This window comes from Habropoda laboriosa, unplaced genomic scaffold (genome assembly GCF_001263275.1).
Source record: "Habropoda laboriosa isolate 0110345459 unplaced genomic scaffold, ASM126327v1 scaffold193, whole genome shotgun sequence".
Taxonomy (NCBI): domain Eukaryota; kingdom Metazoa; phylum Arthropoda; class Insecta; order Hymenoptera; family Apidae; genus Habropoda; species Habropoda laboriosa.
Genome location: NW_017100342.1, coordinates 614,801 through 636,929, shown reverse-complemented (window position 1 = coordinate 636,929; position 22,129 = coordinate 614,801). Strand labels below are relative to the sequence as shown.

Here is a 22,129-nt window from a genome sequence, read left to right as displayed (position 1 = left end):
TGGTTATACTTCGCACGACGTAAAATATATCGAGAAGCGGTATCCTTATCCGAGAAGCGGTACACGTGTGAGCTGTATGTATCTCGTTGTACATAGGCCAGGGGATGGGACACGTACGTGTACAGGGTGCCATTCCGTCTGCGGAAAGGGGATCGAGCTAACGGAGTAGACACAAGTACGGACCATTCCCCATCCGAACTCCATCGGAAGTCGGCAGTTCCGGCGTTTAAGAGTTCGGTCACGTACACCTTCGCCCCGCTCCAGAACGTACACACCACGGAATTGCTTATGTTTTATAATCGTCTACGACCAACCCGACGCGCCATCGAACTGTGTGTGTGTGTGTGTGATCGTGTACGGATGATTACACTGATAGTGGGAAAATATTTTCGTGCGAGAGTATCGTGAGGTTTAATCAGTCAAGTGCTGTATTCCGTGATCGTTGCTACCTTTACAGTTACAGTACAATCAACATGTTTCGTAGATACGTAGTTAGGTATGATTAGGTTTGCTATTCATGTCAGTTTCAAAGTTTTATCGCTACTTGTGTCAATTTGCACGTTTCTGAATTACTCGTGCTTTATATTTTTTTGTATATGCTTTATACTTTTTTCATTAACCCTCGTAAGACGAATACAGGGTCATTTTGACTCAACAGCGATAAAGTCAGGCGGTTCAGATTGCGTTTGGTACAGGAAACACACGTATTTTACGTATCAAATGTAAATAAACAAGAAAAACATAAAATATATATATATATACATATACATATATATATATACAGTAGAGAGTCAGTTATCTGAACCAATTGGGACTGATGTGGTTCGAAAAATCGAATTCTTCGGATAATCAAACAGTTCACTTAATGAAACATATGCATGTACTTGCCCAGTTTATAACTACAGGAATGAAGTCTAAAATTACTTAGAGATGAAAATATAAAAAAAAAATGCTTTGAAGTAACAATATACATTTATTAAGAAAGTTTATTTCTTACTCATCAGTCGGTACCGCTATACCATAAGTTTGTTTACTCCTCGAACCGATGGTTCGGATAATCGGGGTTCGGATAACTGACGCTCTACTGCAGTTGAAAGTATGCATATTTATACAGAATTCCTTCTTGAAATCCGTGCACGATAGAAATTTTGCTATGACCATTTTCTAAAACCATTCGTCTTGCGAGGGTTAAAGATAGTAGATTTAGTTAAACGAATCTGTACTATGAAAGATTATCGTACAGTCTGCTGTAATGGAATCTTTACTAGAATATGTTTATTCTTGGTACAAAAGCTTTTACCTGACAAAACCGTCAGATGTAAATCTCCTGGACTTGAGATGTTCAAGTAGGTTGTTTTTTAAATAACGAGTTGATTATAAGCTTTTATTATAAATAGGGAATACGTCAAGTTCTCTGAAGAATACAAAATCTTGGTTAAAATATAACTGTAATATTTTGCACAGAGAAAGTAATTATTTCGATTTGAACTGTAAAAATGATGCTTTGTGGACGATCAAAACATCTTGAAACTGAAACATTTTCTCCTTTTACAATTCGAATGAGTATCGAGTTGTCTATTTAGTCAATTCATAATATGTACAGTACTACATTGTTGACGATCTATCTATAACAGGAAATTTGCATTTTGCAGAGCATATTCGATCAATTTCCTGTCAGGCTATAAGTACAATCAAATGGCTAACAATTTAACCATCGCATTTTTGATACTTCGTTCGACTATATTTGTAAATGCTACGTCCTCATCGAGCTGCAAAAAATGTTCCATCGTTTCATTTTTTAAGGACATGGATCTAACCAGATTTTTTCGTTACGTTCGTATTGGAGATTTAAATTGATATTCCTTGCTTTGTTTTCTATAGCGTTATTCGTGCACGATATTTTTTTCTTTTTATTTTTTAAACGCATATGCGGCAGCTTAGACGACTGGAATGCTTGTTGTAGCGAATAAGTGACGATGCCAAAGTGAATAAGAAATGTACAAGCAGAATCGAATATTTCAATGTCCATAACGTTCTTCCCTTTGAGCAACATCATCGGTTTACTGGTAAAACATACTAAATCGACATATATTGTTTTTTCAGAAATTGTGTTCAGGTACTTTGTTGCTTGTAATTAATAACACTATTGATACTTATAACATGTTTACTCGAGAAATGGAAATTAATCATGCTGTCACTATAATAGAGTCACGATAGATAAAATACTGTAACCAATTTCAGAAATTGAATTAAAAATTTTTGTTTTACATGAGATACTTAGATCTACAATAAATGACTTAATTTGGTACAAAAATCCTTTATGACTTACAATTACTGTATGTTACCAGTATGTAAGGTGACAATTTTTATCTTTTTTCACCATAAATAAAAACAAGCATTCTTTCACTTAGTGTGCTTTACCAGTATATCCACGAAATGCAACATAATATTACAACAATATACTACAATTTCCAGTATTTAATAGAAAAAAAAGTTACTCGGTACATTGTGACCAAATTTCTAAATCCGACTTCATTTACAAGCCTTGATACCATATTTTCACTCAAATCTAGCAACTGCTATTTCCTTATACACTTAAAAACAAAAAAAAAAAAAAAACGGTAAACACGACGTACATACATTGCCACAACCTGTTACATCCAGCCCGAAATTAATCAAAGAAGAATTAGCAGCGGTCGTTTGTCTCTTTGCGTTTAAAGACCCTCCGGAAGCCGCCGACAGCTCTTGTAAATCAACGAGTCTTTCGTTTCGTCGTTTCCCGACGAGTTCCTAATATATCGTACACGTCTGTACGCGAATGTGTATACATTCGTTCAATCACAGGTACATATACACGTAAGAAAAACCGGGATACAAACTGTACGCGAGAACGGGAGGATAAAACGGAAGAAAATAGGAAACATCAGTCTGACGTAGACAAAGTGGGAAACAGAAGGAGGAAAGAAGATGAGACTTGATGAAAGCGAGAAATCGGGGAGAAAGGGAGAGAGAAAGAGAGATCCTGCAAGCAGTCATAGAGAGACGAGGAGAGAAATGGAGGGCGAGCGAGAGACGGAGAAGTCTGGGGAGGGCTGACGAAGAAAAGGGGTTGAGACAAGGGAGAGAACCCACAGAGGGATCTCGGTAAGTATTATTGTAATTATACGCTTAGGTTTATTTCCTGCGTGCCCGCCCCTGCAGGAGCTGATAGCGTTATATACCGCAGCTCCCTAATAAAAATAATAATAAGAGCGTTAAACCACGGAGGACCGAGCGGAAGTAATGTTCGCCCTTTCTCCTGTTAGAGACCGTATACCTGTTTCAGACCGACTGTACTCCACCCCAAATATACCAAGACCCTCGTAATATACTTATTAATGATGCCGGTTTGTCTGTACGTTTGTATTTCTCCGTATTTAGATACATTATCAGATTTAGCCCTGCGTGTACGTCCGGTTTGATAAGTGAAAGATTTATTGTAACTGAACTGGAGTGAAATACACTACCGCTCGTAAGTTTGATCGTGCAATATTTATTTTTGTTAAACGTTTGAAACATCGTAGGAGGTTTATTTACGCTGAGCAAATAAACTGAACTATAATGAAACACACTACCGTTCGTAGGTTTAATCGTTCAATGCAAAAGGGCGATGTATTTTTTTTTCTTTTTTAATTTTTATTGAGCGTTTGAAACCTCGTGGGAGGTTTAGTTACGCTGAACGAATAATACGTATAAATGATACATTAATTAGAGAAATATTAATATTAACGTAACATTTCTTAATCTGCGTAGACAGTGGTTTATGCAATACATAGGATTGGATGTGTAGATTACTGTCTTTGAGAGACCTAGAGATAAGTAAACATGATGTAATGTTCGGTTTTAGATATTAGACAGTGCAGATTTAGTTTTGAACAATTTTGTTATCAGTGATAAGTGAATGTTTAGGTGTCGAGTAATTTGGGATTTTTAATAATATCTGCGCGAGGTAGAGACAAAAGTACGATGTAATTCAATTCATTTCATCAAGTCGATGAAATTCCAATTAAGTTTATCAAATTTGAAGTTTTATGTCGAACTCAACTCAGAGTGAAGTTTATCATTCTCGTCTAATTCATTTTTTTCTAGAGTTACTTACGATTCAACTTTTGAGCGGTAGTATACGTATGCAAAAAAGTGACACAGAAGATAATTTTAAGCATACGATTATTCCATTACAAAAGAAAAAATTAATTTCTGTAACATAAAGATTTGTAAATTGTAGAAACCAAGCTAAATTTTCTCTTTCTTCTACAATTTTTCATATTATTTAGTATAACAATAGGGAAGAAAGTTTCATTATGTCCGTTTAACGAATAGTTTAAATACCATTAAATTTCTTCACTATTTTTTTATTCCATTTCAATTTCCTATTAGACTAACAACGGGAAAAAGCACTTCGAGATAAAAATGAACGTTATTGTGTTATGCAATGTATGATTAGAGTAGCCAATAATGCCTACAAGTGGAATAGATATATTGCACGACTAAAATTAATCGTCTATCCGTGTGTCGATATAAAGTTCCCATTAGCAAGTATCGTTGGAACATATGTGCGTGACTAAACCTCCCCTCTTTTGCACCTGCTATTAGCAAGTACCACTTCAAGCCCCTACTTCATTCTACTCGCCACCATAATTTAATTCATCCCCTTATACACTTGTGTTTCTTCCTTGTTTCGAGCGAGATTCTTGACATATTTATTATATATAATAGCTTCTAACACTATAAAATAATATTTGTGACGTGTATTTTACACTAAATAGACGTTCTTACCAACCAGTTTTTAATGTCTCTGGGAGGATTTTAATTATACATCCTTTTAATATGATGAAAACACGAATGAAAGAATGAATGTGAGTATTATGCGAAATACTTGTATTAAAATACAATCTTTAATTTATTGCCAATTTAATTTTATCAAGTGACAATTGTAGAATCAGATGTTAAAATTATCAAAAAACTAGTACTTTGTACAGAGTGCGGCCAGAAGTGTTATACAAGCTAGCAGGAGGTAATTCCTTATGCAAAAATACACAATAAATGTAGAATGCAATTGTTTCTTCCGAGGCATAGTTTTTGGGAAAATTCGGTTTGAAAATTCGTTGCGCATGTTTTAGAAGACATTGATATGAGTATTTATGTGACACAGAGGGACAGTCGGAGTCTGTTGGAACATATGAGTATTAACACGCGAGTTTGGTAAAGGGTATAGTTTGTGTTTAAGATAAATTTTCAAAAATACTCTAAACTTTTAAAAAACTTATTTCTTGGGTTATTTTCAAAATGAAACGAATTATAGATATAGACCTGGAGGTTTCAGAAAAGATAGCTCATAGATTCTGATGGACTCCTACTGTTTACTTCTGCCATAAAATTATTTAAATATGTTTTCGTTTCTTCCAAAAAATCTTGGACACTTTTTACTTACAGGACTATAATTCGGTTGACGCAATAGAAGAATTCATAGAAGAAATTTTCGATTTCTCAAGTAGTGCTCAAAATATTTTCAAAAGACTAGGTGTGTGAGTCCATTGGTCTCACCTTGAACAAATAAGGGTTAAACATTAAAATAACCTTGAACTCGAAAATTTTGAATCAAACGTGAAACTTCCTTTCATTTTTTGCCATTTCTTCCATCAGAAAAAAGTTTCTCCTATCCTATTCACCCTCCGAAACCGTCTAAATTATGCATAAAAATTTTCTCGCACCGCCCATAGCTAGAGAAGATAATTAGGTAACCTGTTTTACGTGGCCCACCCAGTATACACCCCTTAGCTCTAGTTACATTTAAAAATCCTCAAATCGTTCCGTCCATTAAACCTCAATTCCTCCGGAACGCCTTAATTCTATTCCACGCTTACCGGTGGGGAAGAGTGGAGAGAGAAAAAAAGGCGAACGTAGGGACAGTAATAACGCGAAACCGATTGCCATAAAAAAGCGGCCAGTTAAGAGGTGGAATTAAGGTCCGAGGCACGAGGAAGGAATCGCAAAAACGTCGAAGGCGACTAATTTCCTTCGGACGCCGATAACTCTCCCGCGAAGTCCTTTCTTTCCGCCGATGACTCTTATCTTCCGTCGCGCTCCATAATTTTCAATTTGTGTAAATTAACGTTCCTGTTCTCCGCGCGTCTCCGTGAAGCACGATAAATAAGGGGGCAAGCGAGTAGTAAATATAAATCAGGAGTGATTGGATGTAAGTGGGGAGCGTTATGTGTCCCCAGTGTCCCGTGTGTGGGATCGTCCGCGGCCGTTCTATAGCTGTGGGGTGCGCACGTACACATGCAGGGAAGGTAGGTGAGAGACGATGGTTCGTGAGACGATGCACTATCCACGTATACTTTCACCACCGAAGGGACCAACGACTCTATACTACCCCGTTTACCGCGCGTCGATGCTCCTCCGCCTTTGGGGGTCCTGCTGCAATGACCACCATTCGCGTCTGCAGTATATTATATCATCCTTTCTCGTTCCAATTCTTCGCTGCCCATAAATCACCTTGTCTCTTAATACGCGTTTACTGTGCCGTCTTATATTTGGGGTTACCCCGAAATTTTTCCCTACGAGCCTCCGAGTTCGAGGAAGAAAAAGCTCTCGACTGCAGAGGGACACGTTGTGCGCCACCTCTACAGTGACTATCAGTAATATTCGGATACTCTTTAAAACAGTGTAACTTTTTTTTAAGTGGACCTAACGACTTGAGTTTTACTGAGAAGTTAGAAGGATTGGTATACTAGTCTGGATGGACTTTGGTACAATTTTAAAGAAGTTATAATGTTCTAAAGAGTATCCGGATATTAGTAGGAGTTATTGTAACTATGATGAATTAGCATTACTGACATTCGAGAGCCAGGAAGAATCATGGAGGTGTTTTATGTATAATAACTCGTACACCTTTGGTAACTTTTGAGTTGATCTTCAAGTCTCTACAAAATTCCTGCATATACGAAACAGACACATCTGTATGTACAAATGTATACCGAGTGTCCCAGTTTTCCCGATCAAACTTTGACAATATGTTCTATGGGCGTAAGTAAGAAGAAAATGTTATATAAACATAGGTCTAACAAATACGAAATACTTGTTTGTTTGCTTGTTGTTTGTCTAGTTTGTTGTTGCGAAGTGTTAGATTTCGGTAAACAAATGCATTGCCTAATAAATATTTACAGACTGTAAACCATGGTAGAACGTAAAATTAGTGAAATGACATCGCCATATTTTACCTTTCAGTTCACTGACAATAAACATGGGACACCATGTTGCCAATAAATTTAGAGCATCCTATATCTCCTGAATGAATTAAATGTTTCTATACAGTACAAAATATAACGATATTTAATTTGTTAAGAATTTTGTGTTGCACCAATATTAAATTTGTTTTGTTGGAAATACACGATGGTTCGAAGGATGAAAATAAGTACAGTATTCTAATTAAATTTCATATCTTCGTGTAACTTTTCAATCAAATATTTATGAATACCTATTTACATAATATTTCCACTTTAACTGTAATCGTAGGATACTTTGTTGGTGAAAATTATACCGAAGATCAAAATACTTTGTATTCATATGAATGAGCATCAACGTATGCCAGAAAACTATGTTTCATTTTACATACTCTACGTAAAGTGTCTCGAATGACATAAATTTTCTGTGATCTACAATATTTCTTACACAACACATAAATATTTTATTACACAATATTTATTACAGAAACGTTGAATATTTTTCCTTCTGATTCAACATGAATAAGTTTATAGTGCATTTATTGACGAAGAATAGAAGCCTGGCGCATACGAACGCGAACGTTCAATTTTGAAACGCAACACATGGGAGATTTCGAAGTTTGTTGAACGAGGTCACATACAAAATTCCATTTACGAAACCTAATTTTCTATCATCGTGGAATAACGAAATGCGTATGAATCAATCAACTCGTGGTTCTGCTATTTGCCCACCAAGATACGTGTACCTGCTTCATACACTCTCTGCACATTTTGTTAAAGAAAAAAGCATACCTAATATCATTGCCAAAATTTATCTAACAAATCTAAAATAAAACTAAACGTAGCCAACAACAATTCAACATTTCAACTAAGATCTGAAACATCTGAAATGGGTGGTGCTCCGCTGTTAAACATTCGTTCGATACGAATCAACGCAACGCAACCGTCTAAAACCTCGTGAGAATAACAGAAGCCAGTTTGAAAGTAAAAGTTCCATTTCCGAGCGTGATTACCGGGCGGAAATGGCGGCGTTAAATTTACATTTCCGGCGAAGAACGGACGGAAAACACAAGGAAAAGAGAAAAGGAGCTCTGGTCACGCGTCCAAGGTGAAATGATCAATTGAGATGGGCCCATGGAGGGTACGTAAATATACCGATGATAAGCATCCACGGATGACCTTTTTCAAACGCGTTCACCTTTCTCCCCCACAGCGTGCACAGGTGTGCACTTGTGAGTGGCACAGGTGTAGATGAGGTATCGATTATGCAATCTCGTGGCCTGCAGCCCCATACGAACAGTAACGCACGAACACGCGTGTATCCCTCCTGGCCTGTACACCGCCCCAATACGTATAAACCGGCTCGAGGCCGGTCTGTCAAACAGACCTGACGTTAATTATCGCCTTACTACCGCTCCCCTAAACCGCCATGCCATCCACTTGACGCATATGCCACTTTTCAGATTTCTGTATACATATACATGTTCCGTACTCTACACACTCTGTTCTTTCCTACTTTTTTCTCTTTTTTTTTTCGATTTTTCCTAGCGACGTTCTGTTGCGATTTTACACGATTAGAAGCGGAGGGTGTAGCAGCACCCGTAGTGTTGGAATACAGGTTGATTTGTATCAACTGCTCGGTGCATTACGTGTCCGATGCGACGCTTGAGGACACGTGGAAAAATTAGTCATTTGAATAATAGCTGGTTTAGGGGGACACGTGTTTAAGTGAAGATTTCCTGATTAACTACCGTCCTTGCTTCTCTTTTTCAAGAGGACATTGTTATTCGTCGTTGTAATACGTATTATAACGTGTTCGGTTTTTTTTTGGAAAAAGGCTCTAATTCTCGTGGGACGAGTAATGTCGAGGAAACTTTGACTTGAGTAACGACAGGCCTTGGCCCGGTCAGCTGGAGAAGTTTGAAGACATTCAATTGCAACGAGCAATTTTTATCGCAATTTTTAATGTTAGCTGAAAAGTTTTGTCACACCCGCTGTATTCTCCAGACTTGACTGCAACTTACATTATAAACTTCAACTTACAAGTCAATATAAAGGGTTGTTGTTATATTTTTGACTACATAGAAAGATTTAGAAAGTAGGTACACTGTTGAATCGTTTAAACAGTTTGCATAAAATTTTATTACTCCTCACTTACAAATAATAACAATAGGTATTACATTATACAATATAAGAAGAACTCTTCTAGTTTATTGACTCCATATTTCTTTTATGGATAAAAATTTCAGGCAATCTTGTGACCAATACAAAATTTCGTATAGTACTCCTAAATTAGGTATAATAACAATAGGTATTACATTCTATAATGTAGGAAGAACTGAGCTCTTCTAGTTTATTGACTCCATATTTCTCTTATGGATAAAAATTTCAAACAATCTTGCAACCAGTAAAAAGTTTCGTCTATCTGTCATATACGCACATACAGTAACACTTTGCTTGCACAGTAGTTCTCGTAAATCTAACGGCAGGAGCGTTGTAAGTTTTTATGCTTGGTCGGCAAATAAAAATTCGAAAAAAGGTTTCGTATCTGGCAGATTTTAGAAATCGGTCCTCTACGTAGTATGTGCATATGTATATAGCGCAGTTACACAGTTCGCCATGAGAACGTAACCGAAGGAACTGAGTACAACTTGACTTCACTCGGTATACTCGGTTGCAAAGATTCTCTGCTAGCCCAGGTAGAAATGTACGACTTATTCAAATATTGAATTCCGCGAAAATTCTGGAAATCAGGCCACAGGGTATGCATGGTTCCTGTAGAATGGCAGAGCTTCTGTAGAAAGGCTCGTTATTACACAAGAGAAGCGCTGTTCAAATTCTAACTATTGACGAAGCTGGTTCTACGCGGTTTGATTTGCTCATCTTTGTCGTTTACAATGGCTCCAACGTTTCTCCGCTGAAACTTAGCGAATACTTCAATGATCTAACGAAGCAGAAAATTTGACTTGAAGTTGGCAAATTTTCAGTTGAAGTGGAAATACCAAGTACCGAAACGTATGTGTACCTTTAATTATCGCAATTGCTGGAATTTTTCATTCGAATAAAATTGTAACGACGTGTAACAGATAATTGAAATAATTTTCCAGCGTTACGTACGTTTCTTGTTTAACCCTAGAATACTAGCGTTAATTAATTTTTTGTGATATTAACATGGCACACTGGGTCCCACGTGGTAAACATAACATTTGTACGTTTTTTTATTAACTTCATTGACGTTAAAATTAGAAAAATTATTTATCTAAGAACTTCCAAAAATCTTACAATATAGTGTGAAAAAAAATTTCTTGGAGCACTATATTCTCCATGATTATGTTCTAGGGTTAACTGCATTTGAAAATATGCAATTGCTGTGTATCGTTTCCTGATATAAAAATTTCAGATGGGTTTCTTTTGAAGCAAAAATAAGCAATGAAACTTCGTCGATACATTCATCTATTGGAAAACAATGTATTAAAAATCTGTTTAATTTCTACAAGTATAACAATGTGCCAGAGTGAAAATATCATTTTCATAATGTATAGTGAAATAATTTATATGAAGTATTACATTTAATTATTGAAGTATTACAACCAGAATGTACGGTTTAATTGAATTATTCACCGGTATTGAATGTTTTTATATAACCCAGAACAATAGAATCAAGCAATAGAATACATAATTAAGATATTAATTAAAATTTCCAATATTTGATCAGTTATTATTTCATTAGCATAATATAATTTTTGAGTGTGCAGAAATATTTGTGAAATATATACACATATGTAGCGTCATGTAGTACAAGCGTGATTAATAATTATTGTTGTTTTGTAGCAACGTTTAGAATTAATCAAGTTTTCAATACTTTGTAAAACGCGAATGCTTACTAAAATATTAACAGCTATTGAGAATATTGATTTTCAGATATGCGTGCATATAGTATTTGATAATGCGTGATTCAATGGAATCCAGGAAATATAAAAGCACAAAGTATAAGTTAAAATTGAAATAAATATTGATACATGATTTTTTGTACATTTTGATAGTAAACTGATAAATCTAATTTTTTTTACTTTTGCCAGAAATTATGACAACCAAAGTGTCAATCGATACCCCTAATCAGTAAAGAGAATTGTGTCAGTTATTTATTGAATAAGTCTATGGAATTACTTTATTTTTTACTTTAGTTATCTTACTCGCACAATCATATTTTAAGAATTTTATCTTCCTGCTCCATACTTATTTCTGCATACAGATCTTACGTATATATTGCTGATACTTCCCTGTAACGAATTAATATATATTTGTGATCTACTGAAAATAAAATGTAAATTAAGATATCAATTAAAATTTCGAAGAAACGGTATATCAGAGAAATAATAAAGGCTGTAATTTCAGTAAAAAAATTCATAAAATGTTACTAGTCCTATTTATTTCTAAATAACTTCTTATTCTTCTTCCTGTTTATAAATTTTTTTATTTGTATTGGAAATTATTTGCAATTTATGCGCTAAAAAATTGCTTGCAGAATTTCATATTTAAGGGTTATTACAGAAAAATATTGTGACCCGAGACTTTTGCGCGTCACTCTGTGCTCGACGTTCTAGTAGAATAGGCACGCGTATGTACTGCCCGTTCACACTACCGGCCAAAAGATTAGAATCACTGTGCATTGAAAGTCACACAAAAATTTCCAGACAAAGTTAGCAACTTGAAGAATTTTTTAACGAATCTTTTATTACTCAAATCAATCGAAACGAAGTAAGATTCTATTGATCTCCACAAGTTCAAGTTCACATCCATAAAGAATTAGTAGCAGATTCAATATTGGTGTAAAGTAGGTAGTCCCAAACTTTTGGCCGGTAGTGTAAATACACTGCCGTTCATAAATATTAGAACATCCATTGTATTCGTACAGAAACTATTGATGATTTAACCTTTAACTATAGACGTGTGTCTTTAAGACGTTACCTTAGTCTCCCAGACTACTTTGGCAATTTTATTTACTAAATCACCGTCTTGCATATTTTATTTATTGATACACATGTGTTTGTTAAGGTTTTTTACTATATTTCATAACAGCAGTATATCTGTAATATTATAGAAAAACTTGGGATTTTTTTTTATGGAAATAGTGTACCATTTGCTGTTAACCCTTTAACGCTCATGCCAGTGTCTCACACGTGCACAACTAATAGTCCAATAAGTGCAATATTATTAAATTATTTTCTTTCACTTTCCACATTACGTTATCCTTTCTATCGTGGCAAAAACATAAGTTACAGCACTATGAATGATAAGAAACTTATTTCTATCCGCCTAGGAAATAATAAAAAAAGGAAAAACAAAATTCATCATTTTTGGCATAACAAGTTGAGAAAAATGTGAGCGTTAACCCTTCGACAGTTTATCCCGTGTGAGACTCAGACAGAGCGTGAAATACCTAACTGTTTAACTCAAGAGAGACTCTTAGGAAGAAAGTTAGAAAGGGACGAGATATTATTACCGTAACTATGACGTAGGGTTGTGTTCTTCAAAAAGTTCTTTTTTATCGTAATTCATAATCTTATTAGACTATCAAAGGGTTAAGGGGTTAAAGCTTCAAAAATTCTCGAAATACGTATAAAATTCTAGAACCCTTAACTAAAGGGTTAAATTACATTTCTTCGCCAGATGTAGTACCACGTATCAGTAGAAACGTACGTACTCGTTAATAATATTTTAACGACTGTGTTTAGGTTCGCTTCACATTCAGCAAGTGTCCTGATACTTATCGACGGAAGTTTACGCGAGTACATACTCACAATTAGTCCTGGAGAGTTTCACAACAATCACTAGCCATATTTCTTCTCTCGGCAATGGAAGAAATAGAAGTTTCTAATAACGAGTATCTCACTTGACGTTTATGATAACAGACAAACTTTACTATACACTCGTTCCCATGCTAATTAACGTTTTATAATCGGGAAATACATTGTGCATCAGCGCGTCGCTACGTAATTGTCATTCAATTCTTAATGCAGCAGCCACGTTACCGCGACGAGCATGAAATTCTCCCGATTTTCGTTGACGCTGTTTTGCGGTCTTGGCTGGCACATCGGGAAAAAAGAGCGTTTACTTTCAATGGTTAATGGCTGATGACGTGGTGAATGTAGCGGAGCAATCGATATCCGCCGCCAAGTCCCTCAAGTGTCGTTACACTTATCGGTGCTACATTTTCACAACCATACTCTACTCAGACGCGATAATTACACACGATTTTTCCCCGAAACGTTAGCACACTATCATCTTTTAGTTCGGCAAACATTAATGGTGAACATAAATCCAATTTGATAATGGCGGCGCTAAAAGCAGGAGGACCGAGCGTTATAGCACATTAACAATGTTGCATCGTGTTAAAATTACGTTTCGGGTAACTATGAATGGGAACGTATCGCAGAATAGTTTTTTTTTATTTTTAAAGATGACTGTTACACTAGGTTGATTAGGCGAGAATAATTTGTGTAATTTGCAAATCATGAAGGGTTTGATTAAATTTTTAATATTAGCTAGTAATTCTTCGGATACGGTGCTTGTTAAGTTTAAATTGAGATTTACATTTGCTACTTAAGTAACGTAATAGGATGGAGCTATTTATTTTAATTTAGAGGGGTTTACAGATACAAAATAGTTTGTTTTGTATTCTTAATTGTAATTGTGATTTAGTTGATTAAGTGAGCAAATCATGAAGTGTATAGAGTTTGATTAAACTTTTGCTATTATTTTTGCTAATCATTCTTTGGATGCAGTATTTGCTGAGTTTCAAGTAACGTAGTAAAATAGAGCTATTTATTTGATTTTACAAGGGATTGCAGATGTAAAATAATTTATTTTGTATTCTTAATTGTAATTGTGATTTGCACGTTGTTTACTTACTAGTTCAGTACTATTGTCAATACAAAATTAGTATAACATTTCTAATAGAAGGTTTATTAAAGAACATTATTAAAAGAATATCGCGTAATTCATGGGATATACCATAAATAACAAAGACAATTTTTCTTTTCTTAAATATAAAAATGTGTCTCTAATCTACATTCTTTTCTCTTCTTTTTAATGGAATAAAGTATAGCTTTCTTTTTAATTAACTGAGCAATTGTTTAATAATTCCACTATATTCTTGACAATATTAAATTATTATAAAATGCTAACAATAAGTTAAAGAAATTATTGTTAAACTGTAATTGAAATTTCCTACTTGTACAAATGTTAATTTAACTCTCGTTCATGTCAACAGATAATGTAATTGTTATTTAAGAACGAGCAGCATAAAATTATGCCCCACAATTACATATCGTTACTTACACGTGGAAAAAAGAAGAAATGTTTATCACGTGAAAACTTACAACGTGACAATTGAAGAAGTAGCTGATGACCTAGGAAAGGTAACACTAATTATGAAGTGTTCTCATTAATATTCCAACCAAGCAGAAAGCGCGCGAAACGATGGTCATCGAAACGTGAATAATTACCACTGGTACGATGAATGCGTAATGGAAGCTGTATTAATTATCATATATAATTAACACCATGGGCAGGGCGTACGCTCAACGTTTACGAATAATTAAGGTTATTAGCGAGTTAACGATCGTCACGATTGACCTTCCTGGAACCTTACAAAGACTCAGAAACTGCTGGAACAGTTTAAATATATTCTACTGTAATTTTTATAAATAATCGTGCAGTTGTTTTTCTATACTTCCAAAAATGTGTGCTTTAGTAGCTTCGAATACTTTTGCCAAGTTTGAATAAATTACCAAAGGATGAAACATGTAGGTATGTTTTGAATCGAATAACAATATTGTCTTTATACGATAAACTTTTAATTTCGAACATTTTTTTATTTATTCGAACAAAACTTCGAGTTCTGGTAATACTGTAAACTAAAGAAAAAACATTTTTGAAAAATGTAATTACATATAGTACATGTATAAGAATGCAACGTTATTATATCAGTTACATATATAAAAATCAGTTGTAAATTATAAAGAAAATACTATGAAACAGTATAATAGTTCGAAAGCAATACTGTAATTCGAAAGATAACAAATTATTCGAAGGAGTAGAATTAGTGGACACTTTACGTGTTCATTTTAATACATATTGTTCAGTGTATCTTATTATAATACTCTGTTTCATTGAATTTAGCACTAGAACTGTTAAATTGTCCAGAAATAAATTACTATTTCTAGGGTTCATGTTTAATTAATATCTTAATATAGCTTCAATTTTTGACCTCACTATATCACTTCCACCAACTACACTGTACGAATAGTTCTTGTGGTTAAAAAAGAAATTATAATAATATCTTAAAGAAATGTAGCTATTATAACACAGCTTTCATTTGCGACCTCATTATATCGCTTCCATCAACTATACGCTATTGCTTTGAAGATCGTCGGATCGTTCACTATTACTCTATCCCACTCGGTCTCGATGCGTCCAATTCGCTCTCTTCGTCACTCGATGTTACATGATCGTACTTGTAGATGTGACCATTTTGGTCAGTAACAAAAATAAGTGTGCTCTGTCTTTATGATTATGTCAAAGATCGTAGTCCTATTACGCTATAACCAATCAGACCCGCATTTCTTCCGCTAGCATTCTTTCCAGCTCTGTGCTAACCATTATGCAGAGATGAGAAGGTGGTCAGTGAGATGGCACAGAAATACAGTAGAACCCCCTATAACGCGGGAAATATAATATAAATTAAGTTCCATCGACATCGTTTTTGGGTCAAATTTAATTACCCCAAATAGCAATTTCTTTTATACGGAGTCCTACTGTACTTCACTCGCACTGCCTAAATCTCACGTCGCGTAATTTTAGACGAGCCGATTCGTCGATGATATCGCGTCGGTCAGTAATTACAAATACATGTGTCCTATTTCTACGATTGTGTTAGAAAAGGTGGGCCTATGGGGATATAACCCAATCAGACCCGTATTCCTTATGTTACCCAACTTTTCATCTCAGCACAGTGGTAGATTCACGTGGCAATCGCACACGTCGAAGCAACTTATCGCCTTGAGCTGCTCGTTAAACGTTGCTGCAATAGTTGTGACGAATTTGCTGTGTAAAACACCCCTCTATCCATCGTCTAACGTCAAGAATTGCGCCAGGAGTGACGTGGAACGGTACCAGCAAGAAAGAAACGCAGCGTTGCAAGGACGTGAAGCAAAAAGGTGGCCGAAAAAATCGCAGAAAGGAGCGATTATATAGGATCTACGTTACCTGGCGTAACAATACGGCTGTAATCTCATCCAACCACTCGGCTCGCAGCGACAGGTTATATCCTATTACGTCACATGAATAAACTAAAGACTATGGAGTCCGCGACACGGCGGAGGAAAGAGATCGCGGGATAAGGGGTGGGCGGGACAGGTCTGGGTTCGACGTTTGCTCTTTCCAGCCTGCACAGAGAGAGAGAGGGGGGGGGGGATTTGTGTTCTGCAGATGGATACATTTGGCAGGACAACCGACCTGTCAGAAGAAAAAGAAGGGATACGCTAACGGCGCGGCGTCAGAACTCGACTCCGATTGATTCTGTTTAGATAGCTGCTACTTCATATAGTCCTCGTTACGCCATGAAACCTCTATCGCTCGAGGGCGTGTGTTTTTCTCGCAGTCTTCGATGCTTTTGCAAGGTGTCGAGTCGAGGTCGCGCGAAATAGCACGCGAGTTTCATTGAATCCCTCGTTTCGAAGGTGTACAGTCAGGGATAAAAGGATATCACACCGTATTCATTGCTCAACTGTTGTGTGATATGTAACGCAAATCAAGTTTATTCTATGTATTTTAATGTTGATTAAACCGAAATGGCGACATTCGATATATAGGTTGGTCTGAAGGAATGCAAATGTTGAAGAAAATCAGCGAGACGGACTGATAGCGCAGGTGTTTAAGAAATGGAATATGTGGAAAAATGAATCAGTCTGGTTTAATATTTAGTATTCTGCAGAGCCTTCTTTAGTTTTTATCACGGAGATCACACGTATCGTTAGAGATTTATATAAATTTTTAATCTTTCCGATCTCTTCTTAATCATTGTTTTAACTCGTCGATGTATTGAAATTGCCGGCCATTGATATCTATGATTCTTGCAAGGTCTCCCTAGAAATTTTCAAAGATCCTGCTGCTGAGTCAAGAACTAGAACTTTTTCCTTCGCGAAAAACAGTTTTACCGTAGTGAATTCTGTAGCGGTACTAGTACTGGTGGTAGTGAAACAGTCTGTTGAATGTGGGCGCCAAACTCAAAGAACGCGAGAGGAGCACCAGACTGGGATACATTCAATCAGACGTAGCGGAACATCACAAAACTCCGGGACGCAAAATAGAATTTGAAAAATCCGGAGTTACCGCCAAGACTGCGGAGTACTTACCAAGAGAAAATACAGGGAAGCCTTAAAAATAAAGAAACACCGAAATAACGTCAACAGAGATATTGGACATTGGCTTAGCCCTATTTGGGACAAGCTCCTCCCTATTTTTTAGTTGTTCAGCTGACCAAATAAAAATATAGCCAATTGGTAGCCGATAATTCGTGACACGAGCACGGTATACTTAGAAACCCAAATCTGAAACGATTAGGACACTTACTGACTGTGAAGCAAACCTAAACAGTAGTTACAAAATTATTAAGGAAGTATTTTGGTTTTAGGGGTCAAAAAAATCGATATTCCTTTTTGCATTTTTGAACGATTTTTCTATTTTTATTTTAGCGATTTTTCGAAATTTGAACGACTCGAGACGGGAATATAACGGTGTACGTGTCTGGATACCCTGATGAAATTAACTGCAGTGTTGACGAAACATCGGAATTGAATAGTCATTGGACACGGCTCTAACACACAAGCCTTGAGTAACAATTCAAGCCTGTTGAAAAGTTTATTGGTTTTGGAAAGTTGTTTCAACCCTTTGCGAACGATTGGCGCATATGCGTTCCGCGCAAACCATCAGCGCAGCCGATAGACTTGTACAGGGTGACAAGGAAATAGGTGGCGAAACTTTGGTACCGTATTCTACTGTTTCTAAGGATGAACAACGGTCACGTAACCGTAGGTCCGAGAACTCTTCCTTTCCGAGATATACACACTTTTCTGAAGGAATGTTTAAGACTTATTCAAAGAAATTCCTGAAAATGATTTCCTTCTGCAAAGTTTGTAAACTGTCGAAGACGTTCAAAAATTTCTGATGTATTTCGAATTTCTTCACTTGCAATAATAAGGTTTTCTAGTATTTCCAGGCTATCAATACTGTGTTTCTTTTTACATCTTTGGGAACAATAGAATACGGTACCAAAGTTTATATGCGTATATGCGCCGGGCGAAAATAATCGACGGAGCCGAAAGATTCGTATATGAAAAAAATAATTAAACGTTGACGCAGTTACCTATTGAATAATTAATCGGTGTCTCAATACGGAACGCGAGGAAAGTAAGCCGACGATTTCAATTGACTAATCGTTGCAGCGACTCGGTTCCACAGAACGTTTGGCTTCGAATCGCTCTGTCCACAAAGGGTTAACGATGCAAACGATATAGAAGAATTATGCTAAAGAACTTGATTGAAATTGGATTACATCGATGAGTTAACTAGGAAAAATATTCGTTGTTCGACGAACCGAGATTGTACAATTGTGATTCATTTGTACGAGACACTACTCTATTTGCAAATAAAATATTTCGAGAAATTGTTTTCTCAGTACGAAAAATGTTAAGAAACTTCGGTACACAATTTGATATAGATATTTAACAAAAATATCAAAAGTAACAAAGATATTGCTTTTAACAAAAAGAACAAACTTTGTAATTGAAATTCTTTTTATATATTAAACAAGTGTATTTTATATTTGGATTATGCAGTAATTACCTCTGTGTTACCTCTGTGTAATGATTATCCCATTTCTTCAGAGTTATGTAAGTCAATTATGTGAATATTCAGATAGAGATCCGTACAATTATCAAGACTATTATTTCAATATTACAAAGTGGACTTCTAATGCTTTTTTGCACGTTTCATTAATACATACGTTCAATCCAGAAGGCAATAAGTACCTACATAAAGTGAAGTTTACGAAGCAAGCGGACGCAGCAAATCAATAATTTATACCTTATTAAATATAATGTTAACGATGTGCTGTTAGTGTCAGTACTACATAGCGATCATTTATAAATTGTAAAGTTTACGAAAGGAGTTAGTACTTTTAGTGGCAATCGAAAGACTTACTTAATTTCAAATTAAACTAAATTAAACGCTTATCGTTAATAAGTTGTAGTTATAATAACAAATATATTTCAAAATATACCAATCACTAGTAAATGAAATTTAAAAAAAAAAGGGTACATTTTCAGAAATGGAAAACCATTTAGTCAAGAAACTATTATAATATTATAGAAATTGGTAAAATAACAATCTCGATATTGATATTTTAAGAAAAGTATCGTAAACGTCTCGTGTAAGTTACGAGAATAGTGTTTTCACGTTACTAAAAGTTTCCGCAATAAATCGATAAATCGATGATTGAAATAGAAAAATTCGTATAATCCGCAGAACGTTTACCTATATAGAACGACATGTATCATCGTTTACATTTATCAATTTATCGTGTCAATGTTATCTAGTAACGAAGAAAACGTCGATTTGAAGAAATCGATAAAATTCACGTTACAATTAATCGCAAATGGGATAAAGAAGAATTACAGAAATGATTCTCGAAGAGCTCTACGTCGAAAGAGTTGAAGTCGTAAGCGTTTGAACGGGGGGATACGCAACCGCCGGTAAGATAAACGACGGATACACGAAATGTGTGATACATGTGACAGGGGAAACTTGTGGCCAATGAAAATGGATGATGCGAACTTCCAATGTCTCTTTTTATCGCTGTCTTACATTCGAAATGTGTTGGGTTACTTCTTCCAGCGAGTGTACCCGTACAGATCTTCATGTATAATGCATTGTTCTTCGCGGACTTTAATCGCGATCTTTTGATTTATGCTGCCACCACGTCGGATTTCTTAGATACCTCGCGGTAGAATAATAATGTAAGCAAACAGATCGATTCGAACGAATGAAAGTTTAATCACGTTTTAAATGCAACGGCAGTGATCTACTGTCGCGCGGGCACAAGTGAAGTGAATTACGAGTCTGTAGACTGACAAGGTTGCGCAGTGAAATTTAAGAGATGTTACGTGTATCGAGATTTATTGCAGTAATAAACAACGACGTTTCGAGACACTTACTTTCACTTTGTTTCTTGAACTAAATAATTTCTACGTTGAAGTCTTTATTTTGGGTACTTGGATTCTTAATCTTCTGAAAGTATTTAGGTACTTTAGAAGATGTTGAAATTAGAATAGCTTTGGAACGTCGTTATGACTGTCGAGAAGTAATTCGAAGTTTTTTATTTAGGTACATTTGTTAGAAATAGATGAGTAAAAATCTAGTAGCTTTGATTCGATCTGAAAAAAATGAGAAATTGCGTTTAATCTGCAATTGATGTTTAAATTATCGTTGAAATTTTTTTAAAATGATAGTATGTAATACCCAATAACGGGGGCTAATTATTTGACATCATGGTTAATAGTTTCAGAGAAACTCTACCTTATAACTTTAATAGAAACTAGCTATTATAAATAATAATAAGTTAGAGACAAAACCAATAGAAATATTAAAGATAAAGATGTACCAGTTTCTCTAAACTAACCAAAAATCAAAATATACATTGCAAAGTGGAAAAACAAACACGTCTTCGTCAGTCCATTTTCAAAGAAATAGCTTCATTCTCCAAACAGAAAGCCAAAAGTAAATAAAAAAAAGTACCCTTCATTCTCCAAGCAGAAAATCAAAAGTAAATAAAAAAAATACCCTTCAGTCTCCAAACAGAAAAGAGGACCTGGCCAACGATCAAAAACATGGAAGCAAACAGTTATTACGCACTAATAGGCCTCTGTCGAAAGTAAGAATAATTGACACGAACACCTGAATAAAATTCCTATTCCGTATCCACTAATAATCACCGTACAAGACAATCAAGTAACGAAACCTTTCTTCAAAGCAAGTCTTTTATTACGACAAGAAATCCTAGTCGATCCCCTTCGATTGGAGAAAGTACGACCGTATCGAGAAGCGAAAGTGTAAGTAAAAGGCGGGATAAAACGGTGACTACTCACCGTAGGATTGGGCATACAGCGTCGCGGCGGTGGTGGCATGGGGTCTGGTGCGGCACGATAAGGCGGCGGCGAATACCTTCCCGAAGGGAAACAACCCGGGGCAGTGATGGGTGCCCCGTGGAGTCCCTTGCTCCCCATCATCTTGTCCGGTGAGTACATCATCTTGCAGCTAGTCAAGTCTAAGCTGCTAGGCTTAGACCTAAACCAGTTGAAAACCGGCACACTCAAACGGAACGGTACCAACAGCGATAGCCGCGCATTTGCTTCACATCAGTGTCCGCAGTTCGCATCTGTGTGACAAGAATTATCGATGTCCTGTGTGCACCCTGCACGAGAGTACTTTCACTACCTTCACTTTCACCAACAAAGCCCTCGAACCAGAGAACGCACCAATAATTAAAATTACGAAACACCGTATTACCGAGGGTATCTTCTACTATTCGATCTTTGTTACTCCTTCCTTACGAGCAACCACTCATCCTTATCGTCCTTGAGCGGACCACTGATCAGTCCACCGAATTGGCAACGGTCGATTGAAGAGATCGTAGATCCCTTCGCATGTTGCATATGATCGCGCACACAATATAACTGGATGCGACTCGCCGCACAGTTTCGTCCTATGTCTGAACCATGGCGACAATTGAACGTTCCCCGGAT

General features: G+C 36.0%; 1 protein-coding gene across 1 annotated transcript in view; it reads right to left on the bottom strand.

The window, feature by feature from the left end:
- LOC108574514 (inhibitory POU protein) overlaps positions 1 to 21,634 on the bottom strand; it is a 77,569-nt gene extending 55,935 nt beyond the window's left edge. Inside the window, 1 exon segment of the mRNA XM_017937123.1 lies at positions 21,473 to 21,634. Coding sequence (XP_017792612.1) covers positions 21,473 to 21,634 — 162 coding nt within the window.
- Positions 21,635 to 22,129: the final 495 nt, after the last annotated feature.